The 18,492-nt window shown below is 40.2% G+C and overlaps 1 protein-coding gene across 1 annotated transcript; it reads left to right on the top strand.

Moving 5' to 3' along the window:
• Positions 1–7,513: 7,513 nt before the first annotated feature.
• Positions 7,514–8,232, top strand: LOC102739344 (protein BEX1-like). The gene has a single exon (XM_006728839.3). The coding sequence runs from the start codon at positions 7,556–7,558 to the stop codon at positions 7,955–7,957; it is 402 nt and encodes a 133-aa protein (XP_006728902.2). The 5' UTR covers positions 7,514–7,555; the 3' UTR covers positions 7,958–8,232.
• The last annotated feature ends 10,260 nt before the right edge of the window (positions 8,233–18,492 follow it).

Genomic DNA, 18,492 nt, shown 5'->3' with positions numbered 1-18,492 from the left:
CCCCTTCATTTTTCCCTTCCTACTATCTTCTTCTTCTTTTTTTTTTTTTTTTAACATATAATTTATTATTTGTTTCAGAGGTACAGGTCGGTGATTTATCAGTCTTACACAATTCACAGCACTCACCATAGCACATACCCTCCCCAGTGTCTATCACCCAGCCACCCCATCCCTCCCACCCCCCCACCACTCCAGCAATCCTCAGTTTGTTTCCTGAGATTAAGAATTCCTCATATCAGTGAGATCATATGATACATGTCTTTCTCTGATTGACTTATTTCGCTTAGCATTGTACCCTCTAGTTCCATCCACGTCATTGCAAATGGCAAGATTTTGGTTTTTTTATGGCTGCATAATATTCCATTGTATATGTATACCACATCTTCTTTATCCATTCATCTGTTGATGGACATCTTGGTGAAATAGGAGCCATTCTAATGGGTGTGAGGTTGTATCTCATTGTGGTTTTGACTTGCATTTCCCTAATGATTAGTGAAGTTGAGCATCTTTTCAAGTGCTTGTTGATCACTTGTATATCTTCTTTGAAGAAATGTCTATTCATGTCCTTTGCCCATTTTTTGAATTGGATTTTGTTGTTGTTGAATTTTAGGTATTCCCTATATATTCTGGATGTTAATCCCTTATCAGCTATATGATTTACAAATATTTTCTCCTATTTTCTGGGTTGCCTTATTACTCTGTTGTTAGTGTCTTTTGATGCACAAAATTTTTTTCATTTTCATAAAATCCAATTAGTCTATTTTTTCTTTTGTTGACTGTACCTTTGCTGTCATATCCAAGAAATCATTGCCAAGTCTAATATTGTGAAGATATGCCTTTGTTTTCTTCTAAGAGATATAGTTTTAGCTCTTATGTTTAGGATTTTGGTCCATTTGAATTAATTTTTGTATATAGTTTTAGGTAAAAGCTCAACTTCATTCTTTTGCATGTGGATATTCAGTCTTTCAAGGAGACATCAAATATACATATATATATATATTTTTTAAGATTTTATTTATTTATTTGAGAGAGAGAAAGCACATGCTCATGAGCAGGGGGAGAGGCAGAGGGAGATGTGGGGCTCAATCTCATGACCCTGAGATCATTACCCAAGCCGCATTCAAGAGTCAAAGGTTCAACTGACTGAGCCACCCAGGCGCCACGACCTCAACTATATTTTTTAAAATGTCTTGTTCAGGGCACCTGGGTGGCTCAGTTGGTTAACCATCAGACTTGATTTCAGCTCAGGTCATGAGATCAAGCCCTATGTTGGGCTCCTGCTGGGTGTGGAGCCTGCTTAAGATTCTCTCCCTCTACCCCTCCCCACACCTCCTTTCTCCCCCCTTTAAAAAAAAAAAGTTTTTTTCAACATAGCTAACACATAAATGGCTCAGGTAAAGTTAATTTTAAATTCAATTTGAAAGTTCAAATGATTCCATACTCCATATTGGAAAGAACATAGTGATTTTGTGGCATAGTTTAAAGAGATACAATTCTTTTAGGATTAGGTTTTTTTAAAAAAAGGAAGCCAAGGGGCGCCTGGGTGGCTCAGTCAGTTAAGTGTCTGCCTTCAGCTCAGGTCATGATCACAGGGTCCTGGGATCGAACCCCACCTCGGGCTCCCTGCTCAGTGGGGAGTCTGCTTCTCCCTCTGACTCTCCCCCTGCTTGTGCTCTCTGTCAAATAAATAAATAAAATCTTTAAAAAAAAAAAAGGAGGCCAAGCTGTTTAGTATAATACCTATCTTGTTGTCTTGTCTGTCTGTTCATCTGTCCATCTTTGTGGTACCTGTGGATAGTTGTAACCCAGTTTCAAAATTAAAAATATGAAGAGGCACCCGGCTGCCTCAGTCAGAGGAACATGTGACTCTTGAGCTTGGGGTCATGAGTTTGAGCCCCATGTTGGGTGTAGAGATTACTTAAAAAAATAAATAAATAAAATAAATCTTAAATAAATAAAATAAAAATAAAAATATGAAGAATGGGAAGTGCTGTAAGAAATATCTGGAATTCTAACAAAGAAGAAAAAGTATTTATAGGATAAAATAAACATGCTGTACTTGAAGGTGACTGAAGCATACAAGGAAAAAAACATATTTTTCCCCCTAAAACATAGATTTCAAACACTCTCAAGTAAATGTTGTCATTATTACTAAATTCAGAGAATCATAAGACCAAATTTGTATTTTTAAAATTTAAATGTAAACTTACGAAAGTTGAGTTTTGTTTTGTTTGTTTTGTCTTTTTTTTTTTTTTCTTTTTTCTTTTTTAATTCACTGGGCTCCTTTGTGAAGTAAAATACTAGTAGGACTGGGAGGTCAAGGAGCAAATCCCGTGATGTGTCAAGTTTCATCTCCAGGCACTGAAACTCTGTAGCATCTGGTACCACTCTGAAGTAGGCTGACAATTTCAGTTTAGCCATTAATGGGAAGAATATTCACTCCAGCGAAGTCATAATGGTTTGACTTCCAAATTGCTTGTTAGCTTTAAAGAAGATCATTTAACATTTTGAAAAATCCCTAGAAATTCCAAGTTCAGGGCCTTTGTCTTGGTGCCCTTTTGCTGGAAAAGAAATACACTAGAGAGTTGTCTTAAAATGATGTATCAGTATTATATAGAACTTTTAATATCCCTGTATGTTTTAAAATTCCAGAATAAGATTACGATTATACAATTAGTCAACTTTTATTTAAAAAACCCAAAGGGGTAAATGGCCATTAATTTTAAAATAGTTTATCAAGATATAGTTTAATACAGTGATGTCGATTGGGGTTCAGTGCTCGAGATTTTTCAGACGTGGAATAAATTTTTTTCTTGGCTTTAGGTTTTAAATACCAAATTTTATCCCCCAAAAGAACTTTACAGTTAGGTTGTAAATCCCTGCCCCTCCCCCAAAGTGCTAAAATGTAATTTAAATGGAGCCACAGGCAGAATTTACTCTTGAGCTTTAAACACAATAATAAACTTTAATGAGTTTGACATTGGAGCATCAGTGGTCTGTGAATTATACTCTGTGTGCCAAATCTAGTTTGCTGCCTGTTTTTGTACACATAGCAAGAATATATTTTTACATCTTTAAATTATTGGAAAAAAATTTAAATAATATTTTGTGACACATGAAATTTTATAAAAAACAAATGTCAGTGTCCATAAAAACAGTTTTATTGGTACACAGCCACACTCATTTGTTTATTGTCTGTGGCTACTTTTGCCTTGCCATGGCAGGGTTGAGTAGTTGCCACAGAGCTCTGTGGCCCACGAAATCTAAAATATTTACTATCTAGGGGCGCCTGGGTGGCTCAGTTGTTAAGAGTCTGCCTTCAGCTCAGGGCATGCTCCCAGGGTCCTGGGATCGAGCCCCACATCCGGCTCCCTGCTCAGCGGGAAGCCTGCTTCTCCCTCTCCCACTCCCCCTGCTTGTGTTCCCTCTCTCGCTGTGTCTCTCTCTGTCAAATAAATAAATAAAATCTTAAAATATTTACTACCTGGCTTGTTATGGGAAAAGTTTGTCAACTCCTGGATTATCAGAAAAGCAGCTTGTATTGTAGCATGGATATACAAATTAAACAAATGTCACCAAGGAGTGCAGGACAAACTTTTACCATACATTAAATCAGCTATTTAATGTGGGGAAGAAAAGGACACAAATACTTTAGTGTTGTTAATTCCAACAGTTAAGATTTATGTCTAGTACTTTCTAAAGGTAGCTTCTTTTTCTTGACAGGAGAGCCTCAATTTACCCTCTTCATGTGAGAAAAATACAAAAGGCAGAGATGGAGGATATGTGGCATGAATCCATTCGCTGAATGTTAACAGCATGACTATGGATGGACAGTGACTTGGGTGTTTAATGTTGACACCAGGGCAGAGAAGCCAGCAAAAATCAGGGCCTCTGTGAAGTGAAGGTAAAAGACTCCACTGAGTCTTTTCTTCCTGTGCTTGCATCGCTGGGAATTGTGGAAAAGCCAGTAAAATTACTTCAACATCCTTCAATAGCAATGACGACTGTAATCCTTCTTAACAGTTTTAAGTCTTATTACATTGTTACTCATACATTCTAATACATTTTTTCCCTTAACCACATGAAAAGGATAGAATCGCACATGTGTCTTAAAATTTGGAGTGAATTAAAATAAATTACATCGGGGTGCCTGGGTGGCTCAGTCAGTTAAGCGTCTGCCTTCAACTCAGATCATGATCTCAGGGTCCTGGGATTGAGCCCTGTGTTGGGCTCCCTGCTTCTCCCTCTCCCTCTGCTCCCTCGCACATGCTCTCTCTCTCTCAAAAATATAAATAAAGTATTTAAAATAAGTTACATCATAAACTCTTAAAAATGATTTTTATGGCACCTCTTTGGAAACCTAGTTCTTCAAAAAGGGTAACAGTGATCTCAGAATACGCTGTAGGGAGCTGAAGAGGATCCCTTGTCTACTAGCCATCGCTGAAGATAGTGAGCTATATATATCCTGAGAAAGTGGCTGAGGGTTGCAACCAAAAAATAAAAGAGAAGGAAAAACAGAGGCCCAGGAATTAAAATGATCAGTGCCTTCTTACATGTGACGTGTAAAGCATAATATCCCAAATAAACAGCAGTCTTACCAAAAAAGATTAAAATAAAAACCCTGGGCGCCTGGGTGGCTCAGTTGGTTAAGCAACTGCCTTCGGCTCAGGTCATGATCCTGGAGTTCCTGGATCGAGTCCCGCATCGGGCTCCCTGCTCGGCAGGGAGTCTGCTTCTCCCTCTGACCCTCCCCCCTCTCATGTGCTCTCTCTCTCAGTCTCTCTCTCTCAAATAAATAAATAAAATCTTTAAAAAAAAAAAAAATAAAATAAAATAAAAACCCTATTCTGTTTTTAGATCCTACAAGTAGATAACTGGTTATATAAACACTCATCTTCTATATAGCAAGAAATCACATCTCTATGATCTATGCTAGGCTCCAGTATCTCAATAATTCTGGTAGATGCAGCACATCTTGAACTTGTCAAAGCGAGTGAACTTTACAAGATAGTTCCTTATAGCAAGACCCCTGGCCAGTGCCTTCTTTCCACCACATTTCCACTGCAGTTTACCCATGGATAGTCACTATGAATATGAAAAATGAAGGATAAGTTCCCTTAAACTTTGCATTTTGCTTGAGCAAAGTGAGCACTTTATTGTAAAATTGGTCTAACAACCAGCATTCTAAAATCCTGTTTTTTTTTTTTTTTAGTGGAACTTGAGTAGGCAGTTATAAAAACTAATGTGTTCATGGGATATGCCTATTTCTCTCTTCCATGCATTTTGTGCTTATCATTTTACATTTGCTCTTTTTCAATATGAGATTAGCAAGTCCTGTAATAGCAATTAATAGAGGGACTAAACATTCTTCTTAACATACCTGAAAAGCATTGGTATTCTGTTAGAACCTAGGATCCCACACTCTACACTAAATAGCTTAGTCCCAACACTGATGCAACAATAATTCTTCAAATATTCTGGACATTAACTTATGGGAAAGGCATACAAGGCAGGGAAGAGGAGAAGGCAAGGCAAGAATGTCTTAAGGGGTTAGTTACCCTGTGGGTGATTGGTACATGATCCTGCAATGATCATCCTAGAGGGCTTTTATAGAAATGTACCGCAGAACATTCCACCTGGGGTTAAAAGAAGAAGCAAGTTTATATCCATTGGTTTCTGTTCCCCATTGGTCACCTTCCTTTTCTCTTCCGGGTTGCACATCCCAGAGCACTGAGTGGGATCTTCTGGGTGTCCTACACAGGGGTGTCAGAGGTTCCTTAGAGCAGACAGGTAGAGGGACATATCACAAGTTGAAGCAAGGCACTATCAAAGTGCCCCTGCATAAAATTAACTGAGATCTACCTGAAAGAAGTTGCAGCAGGAGTGGCTGAAGTGAGAGTGTGGCTGACAGGGTTTTTGAAGTGGTGCGCTGTCAAGAACTGTAAAGAACCCAGATTTTACCCTACTTGCAAGCTCTCAATTTAGGCTATCACAGTTTCATGGAAGCTGGCAGAAGACATGAGATTCCTTGGTCAGAGACAAAAGACTTGATTACTTACTGCACAGCAGACAGCATGAAATTCATGTTCATGTTAGTCCTCTTTCCCCCAAGTCCCACTGGGACACTGCAGAGGTGGGTCCAAGTGGATATGGCACACACAGTGTGAGGAACAGCTGAGAAACTCGGAGAATCCTCAGTTTTTTCATACAAGGGTTGCAAGCAAACCTGCCCAAACTTTTACTGGTGGGAGACATGACCTTTATATATTTTGTTTGTTTATTTGTTTGGATAAGTTATACTTTGATTTTTCAGAAGCAAAAATGACAAGTGGCAACTTGCATTTGGAAAAGACATTAAAGAGTATGAGAATAATAAATAGAGACAATAGCCTAAGAAAGACTCTGTTATCATACAGCTCTCAAAGAAACTCCTTTTATTTATTTTTATTATTTTTTAAGGTTTTATTTTTAAGTAATCTCCACACCCAATGTGGGGTTTGAAACCACAACCCTGAGATTAAGAGCCATACACTCAACCAACTGAGCCAGCTAGGCACCCCAAGGAAGTTCCTTTTAAATAAATCTCAGAATAATATGCTCTTAACTAAAACAAAACAAAAACCACAACACCAACAAAAAATTTGTAGAGAATCCATAAAGTGATACATGAAGAAGGAAAAAGGAAAATCCAGAAATCTACATGCTGAGAGTTCTCTGTGAAAATCAAATAGGCTCTCTTTCTATATAATCTCAGAGAGAGAGAGAGAGAAAGAAATCATTTGCAGACTCAGCCCTCCCAGACAACTGAAAGCCCATCTTGATAGTATATTAGACTATCCCATCTGGTTCCAGATTATTCCAGGTGAACTGTAGTGATTTAAAATTAAATTGCTTAAAGTATTTCCCCTTTTTATTTAAAAATAAATATATTGCCTTAGTAGCAGGAAGAATAATTTATATCCATATAGCATCTTTTCTGCAAAACTTTAATACTAACATATCGCTAAGAGTGCTATGTTCAGAAATGAACAACTTACAGGAACAAAATAATCTTAAAGAAAGAAACAGAAAACAAAGAGACTCTGTTATGCCCATGGGTCAATTTTCTATAATTCACTTATGCAAATTAAGTCTATTGAGTATGGTCTTGGAATGAAGAGTAAAAAAATATAGAAATGCCCTTTGTTCTTTCTTTACCCTGAGTATAAGATTTTACATAGGAAAACTCAACATAGGAGGTTTTTGGTTTGGGGGTTTTTTTTTGAGAAAATATGTTAAGTTTAAGTTGTACATGTTAGTCATGCTTTATACAAAATTGTTCAAACTGGGAAAATTTCGAGAGTGAAAGGGGGAATCATTAATAATTATGATGGGACAGCAGGTATAAACTGGCATTATGGTCAGAGCCGGCCTGCACTCACTTGGTTCTCGATGCCTGCTCCCAGTGGCCCTGAGGGCGTGCGGGCGAGGTGGGCGGGGAGCCGGTGTGCAGGTCTAAGTGCCGCAGGGGGGCGCACTCTTCGGGGAGAATCGGGAGGAGGAGGAGACTGCAAGGATGGGCCCAGGAGCAATGGCGTCCAAAGAGGAACAAGCAGTAAAAAATCTCAACGTGGAGAACGCCAAACAGGAAAATGAAAAAAAGGATGAAAAGGAGCAAGTTGCTAATAAAGGAGAGCCCTTGGCCCTCCCTTTGGAAGCTGGTGAATATTGTGTGCCTCGAGTAAATCGTAGGCGGTTCCGTGTTAGGCAGCCCATCCTGCAGTATAGGTGGGACATGATTCAGAGACTTGGAGAACCACAGGCAAGGATGAGAGAGGAGAATATGGAAAGGATTGGGGACGAGATGGGACAGCTGATGGAAAAGCTGAGGGAAAAGCAATTCAGTCATAGTCTGCGGGCAGTTAGCACTGACCCTCCTCACCATGACCATCATGATGAGTTTTGCCTTATGCCTTGAGTCTTGATGTTTTCCCTGAAGTTAATAGGAAGACACACCTGCTTCCTAAACTTAATGTTCTCAACGTACATTTGTTGTAAACCTTTTGGTGTTACATGTCTCTTGTGGGTCTCCTATGACCAGCTTCTAATTGAATGTTGAATTTTGACCCAAAATGTAAGATTCTGTCAGCAGGGGAGTTTCACCCTATTGCATGGCAAGATGTTCATTATATATTGTGACGTTAATAAAGCAGTTTAAAAGACAAAAAAACAAAACAACAACAACAACAAAAAACTGGTATTACTCCCGGAAAACTAGAGCGTATGATCACTCTAGGTACAGCTTATTTAAACTACCACTTCAGTATTCTCGCGTAAAGTAGGTCGGTAATTTGAAAATGCCTCGCTGCTCTTCAAAACACTTTAAAGCTGCACAGTACTTTGTTTCAGTTCTTTAAATCTTCAAATAACCTCTATTTAAATATACAGCACCAATAATGAGACAAAATTGTGTTAATTTCATTAAGTTCCATTAACTAAAGCTGTTAACATTTAGCTTTGTGGCTGGTCAAGATCAGGCCATAATATTTTTTTCTCCACTAAAGCAGTTGGAGATCGGGGAGATGAGTAAATAAATATATTATGTTGTTGTTTTGTTTTTTCTTTGAGAGAGAGTTTGAGTGGGGGGGAGGAGGGCATGAAGGAAGAGGTAGAGAAAATCTTAAGCAGATTCCACACCCAGCGCAATTCCAATGCAGAGCTCGATCTCACGACCCTGAGATCATGACCTGAGCCGAAATCAAGAGTCAGACGTCTAACCAACTGAGCCACCCAGGCGCCCTTTTTACTTTTTAAACATAGCCTTAGAACATTTAAAATTATATATATGACCCGCATTATATCTCTATCAAATTGTGCCGGCGTAGCCTGTTTCAAAAGCTGGGAATGAAGATGGAATATAAAACAATAGGGGTACAGATGATCATCACATAAGACAAATGACACATTTTCTAGTGATCTTAAGGGAACCTGTGTTTGGCTGAGTCTTGTCCCACCTACCAATATAGGTTCCTAGCTCCTGGAAACGCCCATCCCACCCCATCCTGTTATCTCTGGGTGTTCTCCGGGGGTTCTCATGAACACATTTCAGTTACTATGTGGCTTTTTCCCCTCCTGCCTCAGCCCCGTTTCTGTGCCTGGCCCAGAGGTTGCTGTTTCCATTGGCAACCACTGCATCTACCTGAAACCGCCACCTCAGTGAGTTCAGAGGCAATCTTCAAAATGCCAGTGTAACACCTAACTGCAATTAGGGGAAAGTGCTGCTCTGACCCTTCGGTGTTTTACTATCAGAGAGAGAGAGAGAGAGCTGGAGGTATATTACCTGTGCCCAAACATCTTTTAGAAAGTTTTAAGTGCAACAGCTTGATGCAATGTTTGAGTCTCTATTCTCCATAAGAGAGACCCGAGTCCATGGTGGGGCTCACCCGAAAAAATGCTGAGCAAGCGAGAATGAGGCCTCCTGTTTTTTATTCAGGTTTTGCTACTAAGCCGTGCATGCCTGCCTGCCTGCCTGCCTCCCTTGTGCAGCAGCTGAAAACTGGTGGCGTGGAAATCAGCTGCAGCCCTGCCTTTGTTGGGAGAGCACAATATTGCTGTTTGAATGCTTGAAGGTGGAGAATGCATGCCCCAGTTCACCACACCCTTCCCACTAGTCCCCAACATGTTATGTTGTATCGTCCGCCATCACACATCTGCTGCTGGCCTGGACTTTTGAGTTTGCACTTCTGTTTTATAGCCTTCCTATTCAGTGTGTTCTTTAACCAGCGGCAGCAGCATTGTCTGGGAACTGGTGAGAAGGCAGGGTCTCCAGCCCTACCTCAGACCTATTGAATCAGAATCTGCATTTTTATTTTATTTTTTAAAAGGTTTTATTTATTTGAGAGAGAGCACGAGGGTGAGAGAGAGCACGAGTGGGAGGGGCGGCGCAGAGGGAGAGGGAGAAGCAGGCTTCCCCCTGAGCAGGGAGCCCGATGCTGCGGGGCTTGAGCCCAGGACCCTGGGATCATGACCTGAGCCGAAGGCAGAGGCTTAACCGACCAAGCCACCCAGGCGCCCTCAGAATCTGATCTTAAATGATCTTACATGATTTTTTTTTATGATGATCTTACATGATCTTTTAAATGATCTTACATGATTATCATGTACACTGACGTTTGAGAAACACTGCCTTATATAGGACGTATTCTTTACCTGTAGGCTCCGTAGCCCACATTTGATAGGATTTGGCCTGAGCGATTTGCAGACACAAACGGGCAAACCTGGGCTAGAAAGGGTCACTGCTTAAATGGTGCTCCCTGCTACTCCAATAAAAACCACCACCAACGTAACTTTATAATAGACACCAAACCTTGGAAACCAAAAGAATTCCTCTCTGTTTTACATGGAAGTCACTATCTTTTCTCAGTTTCCTAATATGGCTTATTCTCAGGTAGAATGTCCCATCGCTTTTTATTGTGTGGCAACTCCCCTGTGTTTACACCTTTAACGATAAAGTAAGGGAACTGATATTATACACACACACATACACGTATCTATATGTTTTAAATTTATTTTTTTAGTAATCTCTACACCCAACATGGGGCTCAAACTCACAACCCCAAGATCAAGAGTTGCATGCTCTTCTGACGAGCCAGCCAGGCACCCTGATATTTTACATTTTTATCCAGTTAGAACTGTTCAGTTTATGAGTTTGGGGAGCCCGAGGAACCTAGAGAAAGAGAGCATCTGGACTTCCTTTTGATTTAAGGTGGTTTGAGCCACTGGAGCACTCCTTTAAAAAGCCATTCCCTGTTTGCTTTGCCAGATGCTTTGCAGTCCTGCCTTTCAGAGAACTTCAGTTGTTGTAGGACAATATCAAACTTATTTGGCAAACAATCTAGGGGCAAGGGAGGACAGGAGACTGTTTCTTATCAGGGCATATGTTTAACTTTGAAGTAACCACATGATCCATGCTTATCCAATCTGGGTGAATTTCAGGTCTGAGTCTCTTGTTTGGAAATTCCCTGTCAGTCGGGGGAGCTCTGTTTTCCAGGCCAGGAAGCACAGTGGAGAAAGGGAAAGAAATTGGATTACTGAATACCATCACTGGTTTCCTTGAAGCCCGTCCTTACTTGCCCCCTGCTTTTTAAAACAATTTTCTTGAGGGGCACAATGGGTTTGTTGAGGTGACACACTGGGTTGAGCAGCCAACTCTTGGTTTTGACTTGGGTCATGATCTCGGGGTCCTGGGGGTGAGCACCGTGTCAGGCTCCTCTGCTCAGCGTGGAGTCTCCTTGAGGATTCTCCCCTTCCCCTCTCCCTCTGCCCCTTCCCCTGTTCGTGCATGTGCTCTTTCTCTCAAATAAATAAATAAATCTTGAAAAAAAATTAAAACAGTTTTGTTGAGATATAATGACATACAATAATTTGCACGTATTTAAAGAAAGTATATAATTTGATGAGTTTTGACATATGCATATCCTGTAAAGCCATCACCACAAACAAGATAGTGAACCTATCCATTACCTCCAGAAGTTTCTTCAGCCCCTTTGGATTCACTCACTCTCACTCCTTCCCATTCCCCACCAACAGCTGATATGCTTTCTCTCACTTCAAATTAGTTGCGTTTTCTGAGTTTTATATGAATAGAATCAAACAGATGTACTTTTTTTGGTCTGGCTTCTTTCATTTAGCATAATTATTTTGAAATTCATGTTGTATACATCAAAAGTTCATTCCTTTTTATTGAGTATTATTCCTTATTATTAGTAGCATGCCATCGTATGGATGTACCACAATTTGTATATGGACAAATGGGTGATTTCTAGTTTTTGGCTATTACAAATAAAACTGCTATAATCATTTGTATACAAGTCTCTATAGGGACATATATTTCTGTTTCTCTTGGGTAAATACCTACAAGTAGAATGGCTGGATAACATGGTGGGTATATGTTTAACTTTGAAAGAAATTGCCAAACTGTTTCCCAAAGTAGCTGTACGCTTTACATGCCACCAGGAGTGCATGAGAGTTCTAGTTCTGCTACATTCTTGCCAACACTTGGTGTGGTTAGTCTTTTTCATTTTAGCCATTCTGATAAATATATAGTAGTAGCTCACTGTGCATTTCCCTAATAACTAGTGATGCTGAGCATATTTTCACGGGTTTAATGCCAAATGTATATCTTGAAAAGTGTTTAAGTCTTTTCATTTTAAAAAATTAGGTTGTTTTCTTACTGATGAGTTTTAAGAGTTCTTTATGTATTTTGTATATACAAGGCCTTTATTTTATTTGCAAGTATCGTCTCCCAGTCTCTGACTGGTCCTTCATTTTCTTGACATGAATCACAAGAACTGAACTCCTTTATTGTTTAAGGCAATTCGAGCCCTAAATTTACAGTTCTACTGAAAATCTGGAAACATATGTCCAACAGGAGAATAAAGAATGAAACATCAAATGGGTGATTATACAAACTATATGAAAAATGAGAAAGAAAAGAAGTGGCCGCTGATCTGAGAGCTAGCCTGGTGCTATTGACCAGGCATTACTGTTTCCCTGTTGAACATAAACAATTTCATAAAATAGCAACATCAGTCAAGGCTACTCTGCAACTGGGATGGATCAAGGCAAAAATGGGACCCCTCCATACTTAGGCCAGAACAAAATATGAATCCTGTCCAAATCAGAAAAATAATCAAACATTCCCTGATCCTGGCTGATAGGATTGCTTGAACTTCCCTCCTCTCTCTCCTCCCCTAACCCTCCGCTTCCACCATTCCATCTTTTTCGACTGTGACTCCTCTGCCTCCCTCTTATACAGACCCTTGTGATTACATTGGATCCACCTGGGTAATCCAAGCTAATTTCCCCATCTCAAAATCCTTAACTAAATCTCATCTGCATTAACATATTCAGAGGTTTCAGGGATTAGGGCATGGAGATCTTTGAGGGGCCATTATTCTGTCTACACTACATAATAGGATTATTGTGGGGATTAAATAAGAGAATGCATGTAAAATGCTTAGTTTGATACAATATTGTTATTAAGCCTAGACCTAGGCTTTTGAAACTCATAAACGAAGAATTATTATCTGTGGCGTGCTATGTCATCTTTTCTTTGAGGCAATGCATGCCTCATATTCTCTCTGCCGCCTGAGGGAGGAGAGGGTTATGAGGTATAAGGAAACTTGGAGTAAAAATGTCAGTTACATTGCAAAGATCCATTCCTGCCACACCTGTAAACATTTTCATTTTTCCTGAATTCACCCACATGCAAAGAAATTTAATCATCAGTGAACTAGTTGGCTTTGAGGTGCATTCCTCTAACACTAGGATCTTCACATTTAGATCCTCTTTTCTGAGTGAGTATGAGCTGGTGTGGGATCCCTCATGGTTTTTCTTTGCATTCTTTCCCTCTCCCCACCTCCCTTCTCACCATAATATCAGGAGACTGTCAGGAGGGGGCTCAGGCAGTCGGGGCTGGGCATGGTTGGGACTGGCATGCTAGAAGGGACGGCTCATTTGTGGTGGGCAGAGCCAACCTCACTCTACCATGGGAAGTAAATATTGCATGGTACTCCGTTAGCATTACAGAGCATGAGCATTTCCAGGTGCCAGTGAGAGGGCTGGAAAGTGAAACCGACTTGGAGGGAGTCCTGTGTAGTTCATCTGAGAAGACCCAGCTGGTTCTCTCCCAGCATTCCCTAGCTGTACTAGCTTGACTGTGCTTACGCAAGGCTGCAACTCATCAACTCCCAAATGACAAGAAGCGGGCAGCATTCAGTTTTTTAAAGCCAGGACGGAAATTGTTTTAAAATGCTGGGAAAAATGTAAGAATGTATTCCCCAAAGCGAGGTCAAGAAGTCTCTAGAGGGGGACTGTGTCTCATTTTGTGGAATGATCTCTCGAAATTAGACATGTGGACCTTGTGGGAACCAAGGATAGCACCAAGGATTAGAATGAACACCAACAAAAGGAAGTAATAGCCAATAGCCTTAGGAAAGGAAGATGAGACATTAATTTTAAGTTATGAGCAGCTGTGGTAGATCTAGAGCAGCACTGACATAATTAGGAGACACTAATAAACCTTGGCACTTACCACTGATAAAAAATTCTAAGGATTACCAGTCATTGAGTTACTCCTATGTCCAGGATCTGGTACTTGGTACTTACTTGTGTTATCTTTAATTCTCAAAAAAAATCCTGCAAGTAATATATTATTATTGCATTCTATTCTTTTTTTTAAAAGTAATCTCTATGCCCAACGTGGGGCTCAAACTCACAACCCCAAGATGAAGAGTCTCATGCTCCACCGACTGAGCCAGGCAGGCGCCCCTTGCATCCTATTCTATATGTACTTCTTAGCTTTAGTTTTCTTTATCTTTGAAACTGGAATGATAGCATCTATCTTACACTATTGCTGGGAAAATTAAACTTAAAAGTATATGTCAAAGTGCCTGGCAATTAGCAGGTGCACAATTTATATTTGTGAAATTATTATTGAAATAGGCAGAAAAAATGAGGATATGAAAGATATTTTGATTGATTATTTCATTTAGTAATTGTATTAGGTACCTGCTACATTCTGGCCCAATTCAAACAATAAGATATTTAAGATATTTACAGTGCAGGGAGCAAAAAGCCAAACAAACAAAATCACTGATCCGAGAAAGAAGTTACTGATTAGAATTTAATACTATATATTTAGAATAAGATGATAAAAGGTGCTTCTAAAACCAGGAAGCACATAAGTGGACTCTTAAAAGGAACAAAGAGGAATCGGGGTATGTGTGTGTGTGGGGGGGATGTCTTGTCCATTCATTTGGGGCAGGGAATAACTGTCACTGGTTTTATACTGGCAGGGAAAAATGCCCGTGGAATGGAGCTGACAAGTAGGCAGGAGCTGAATCATGTCAGCTCTTGTACGTTTTTCTAAAAAGTTTAATTTTATGCTAAAAGTAATGGGTAGCCATTAAAGGATTTTATTTAAGGTGTACTCTGTTCAGATTTATGGCTGAGAAAGATTACGTGGGTAATAATGTGGAGGGGAGACACACAGATGCAGGCACAGTGAAGAAACTAAAGGGAGGGGTGTGGTACAGTGATTTAAACCTGGGCCCACACTGCCTGGCTTCATCATTTTCGAGTTGTATGGCTGTGGATAATTTACTTAACTTCTTTGTGCCTCAGTTTTCTCATCTGTGAAATGGGGATGAAGATAGACCCTACTTCGTAAGACTAATGTGACAGTTGAAAGAAGTAATAGGGATACAGCACACAGTACGATGCCTGCCATATAATGAGGTCCAAATAAATGATAGCTTGTAGTTGTTGCTGTTATTAATATATTGGTGCAAAAGAGAAATGATGAGGGCCTGGGCTAAGGAGGTGGCAGTGGAAATAGAAAGAAGGGGATGATGTGAAGGAAGCAGAATGGAAAGGACTTGTTAATGGAGTGTGTTAACAAGTGTATTAACATCGCTTTAAAAGAAGTGGAAGAGGGGCGCCTGGGTGGCTCAGTCGGTTAAGCATCTGGCTCTTGGTTTCGGCGCAGGTCATGATCTCAGGGTCTCGGGATCGAGCCCTGTGTTGGGCTCCATGCTCAGTGGGGAGTCTGCTTGAGGATTATCTCTCTTCCTCTCCCCCTGCCCCTCTCCCTGCTTGTGCTCATGTGTACTCTCTCTCTGAAATAAATTAGTTAAAAAAAATAAAAGGAGTGGAGCAGGAGGGGAGCTATTTGAATTCACTGGGTGAGTAAAGGAGGTCTAGATTCAAGGCTGTTCTGGTTTATATTCTTCCTCCATTGTTCTTTTTGAGTAGATCACACTATGATTCTGTGATCTTGCATGTCCTTCTCTATAGGTAGTGGGTTCAAACCTCATCCACACATACAGATGTACAAGAAATATAAATGTCTTTCTTTTTCTCTAGCTCAATTTAAGTTGTTTTGAGTCTTCTCCTTGGATGCAAAAACATAATTTCAGTTAAATTGGGGTTTCTCCTCTCCTTTCCCAAGGTTGTACTTAATGTTTTAGTCTTAGGGTGTGAGGTTGGGGTTAGACATTAGATCCTTGGTGTCATCTGGCCAAACTGATATCCTTTGGAGCTACCATCACCTCGTTGGGTCCTCAGTCTGTGATCCATGTGGGCTGTATGTTGACTCACTTCTCAGGCTCATTCTTATAGCTCTTTGGGTTCCAGGTCCCTCCTCTTGGGCAGTAGCACTTAATTCTGTTTCTCAGTCAGGTGCCCCCATGACATGCTGGGCGGTGGAAAACTCTGCAAGGTGTTGGGATCATTTGTCACTTCTGTGACCTCTTGAGCACACAGAGGGCATTCCATGGTTTCTGCACCACATTGGGGCAGGTGGGTGAGGCTGTCTAAGGTGCTAGTTCTTCTCCAGGGTCTTGCCACCTGCAGAACTTTATGTCTGTTCTTGACTCTCCGAAACCTCTCCAGAATTTCTGTAGACTCCCGCAGGTCTCAGTTCAACCCGAGGGATATAGTGAGGAAGTGCAGACACCCTTTTCTCAAAGACCCCAAGGTTTTTAGCTCTTATTGCTTTCCTCTTCAAACTCTCCTCTCCTTCTACCTTCTAGGCCTGAAGCCAGGTTCTTATCTTTGCTGCCTTTCTTCTTTTCTTTTTTTTTTTTTTTTTTCCAAAAAACTGCCAGAGTTTGTTCAGTTTCCCTCAGGGCCTAGGTTTTGAAACTCAGAAGCTAGGAAGAGGCTCTTTTAAAATCTGCTTTCTTCTGTAACACCCCTCCCAATGAAGGAGGGGAATGCTAAAAGATGGGAAAGTGTCAAAGAAAAATAATCTATTAATACTTCGTAGATATTATGCCACCACATTTTAAACAGAGTCATCAGGCGCTAACCTACACACTCTTTTGTCTTTAGTCTTTGAAAGTCTTTTATCTTTTCTCTAGTTGACAGATATGTTGTGTATAATTTTGATATTCTTTTGATTTATTGATGCTGGACATGCAGGCAGTGCTGAATGTTACTGATGCAGAAATCTCCCAAAGAGAAGATGAAGCCAGCCTCTTTGAATTGGGGTAGGGATCAAGAATGGACTTCTCCCTCAATACTACCTTAGTGTCATGGGGTGGGACAGGCTGAAATTGAGAAATGCCTATAGAAGCCTGAGATGGAAGAAGGGATTTCTCTCTAGCTAAACTAGAAGGAGCAAACACGCTGGTTGCCTGGGACATTCCTAGTTTATGCTTCATTTTCTTTCTTTTTTAAAGATTTTATTTATTTATTAATTGACAGAGAAAGAGAGACAGCAAGAGAGGGAACACAAGCAGGGGGAGTGGGAGAGGGAGAAGCAGGCTTCCCGCCAAGCAGGAAGCCCGATGTGGGACTCGATCCCAGGACCCTGGGCCATGACCTGAGCCGAAGGCAGTCGCTTAACCAACTGAGCCGCCCAGGCATTCCTATGCTTCATTTTCTTATGTACTATCTGATTAGTGCCCCTTTCTCAAAACTAGCGTGGCTTAGACAATAAAATTATGTGGTCACCCTCTTTCTAGCTTGTATAGGCCTGTTAAAATGTTCCCATTTGCAGCTAAGCTAGAGACCCCAAAAGCCTTAATTATCAAGACTTTTCCTGATGTAATGAAATCAGCAAAATCCCCCAAGAGCCTGAGATCGAAAAGGGTCTTTGTTTTTAATTCTAGGACTATGCAAGTCAACAGTTACTTTGGCATAAAAAATCATAATTTCAATATAAATAAATATAGGTATACTATTTAGCCATTTCCCCTTTGTTTCAATATTCACATATATCACTGTGGTTTCATAAATCCTTTTGCCCATTCAATTTGTAGTGACAAAGAGAATCTCAAATCATCTGCTGTTCTATGTTTCATACCAACATTTTTAGAATTTTTAATTATCCATAAGTAAAATAAAAACATATGCTGCCTATAAAATGTTCTACCTTTCAACTGTTGATGTGGTCTTCCACTAACTAGGATGGTTTCTAGAGAAATTGTCAAATTTGTATATGTTATCTATAGATGGAATAAATATCTATGTATTTGATGTCCTATGAAGTTGATTAGATTCCGAAGACCAAAAATAAGAGACCTGAAGCCATAATGATTTCCAGTAAACACAAATTCCTTGCTGCAGTCCACTTCCCTGATCCTCTGTAGTGCCTCTTGGTTTCTTAGGAGATCAGGTTGTCTAGAGTGGTCAGAGAGTCATGAGGTCAATAGGCATCCTAGAACCTGATGAACTAACTCCAGTGTTTAGAACAACCCCCTTTCTTCTTTCATTTTTGTGTATATGGCATTATAGTTCCTCTTTCAAATGTCTCACTCTACCTGTACAGTATATTTAAAGATCACTCTTTATAAAAATTTTTTATTAACATATACTATATTATTAGTTTCAGAGGTAGAGGTCAGTGATTCATCCGTTGCATATAACACCCAGTGCACATTACATCATGTGCTCTCCTTAATGCCGTTCACCCAGTTACCCATATTCCCACCCACCTCCCCTCCC

Source organism: Leptonychotes weddellii, chromosome 4 (genome assembly GCF_054177405.1).
Source record: "Leptonychotes weddellii isolate Sample4059 chromosome 4, ASM5417740v2, whole genome shotgun sequence".
Taxonomy (NCBI): domain Eukaryota; kingdom Metazoa; phylum Chordata; class Mammalia; order Carnivora; family Phocidae; genus Leptonychotes; species Leptonychotes weddellii.
This window is presented reverse-complemented; position numbering and strand designations above follow the sequence as displayed.

What these genes read in the sequence shown, in the direction of transcription:
- LOC102739344 (XM_006728839.3), top strand. Translation starts at nt 7,556, where the DNA reads ATGGGCCCAGGAGCAATGGCGTCCAAAGAGGAACAAGCAGTAAAAAAT.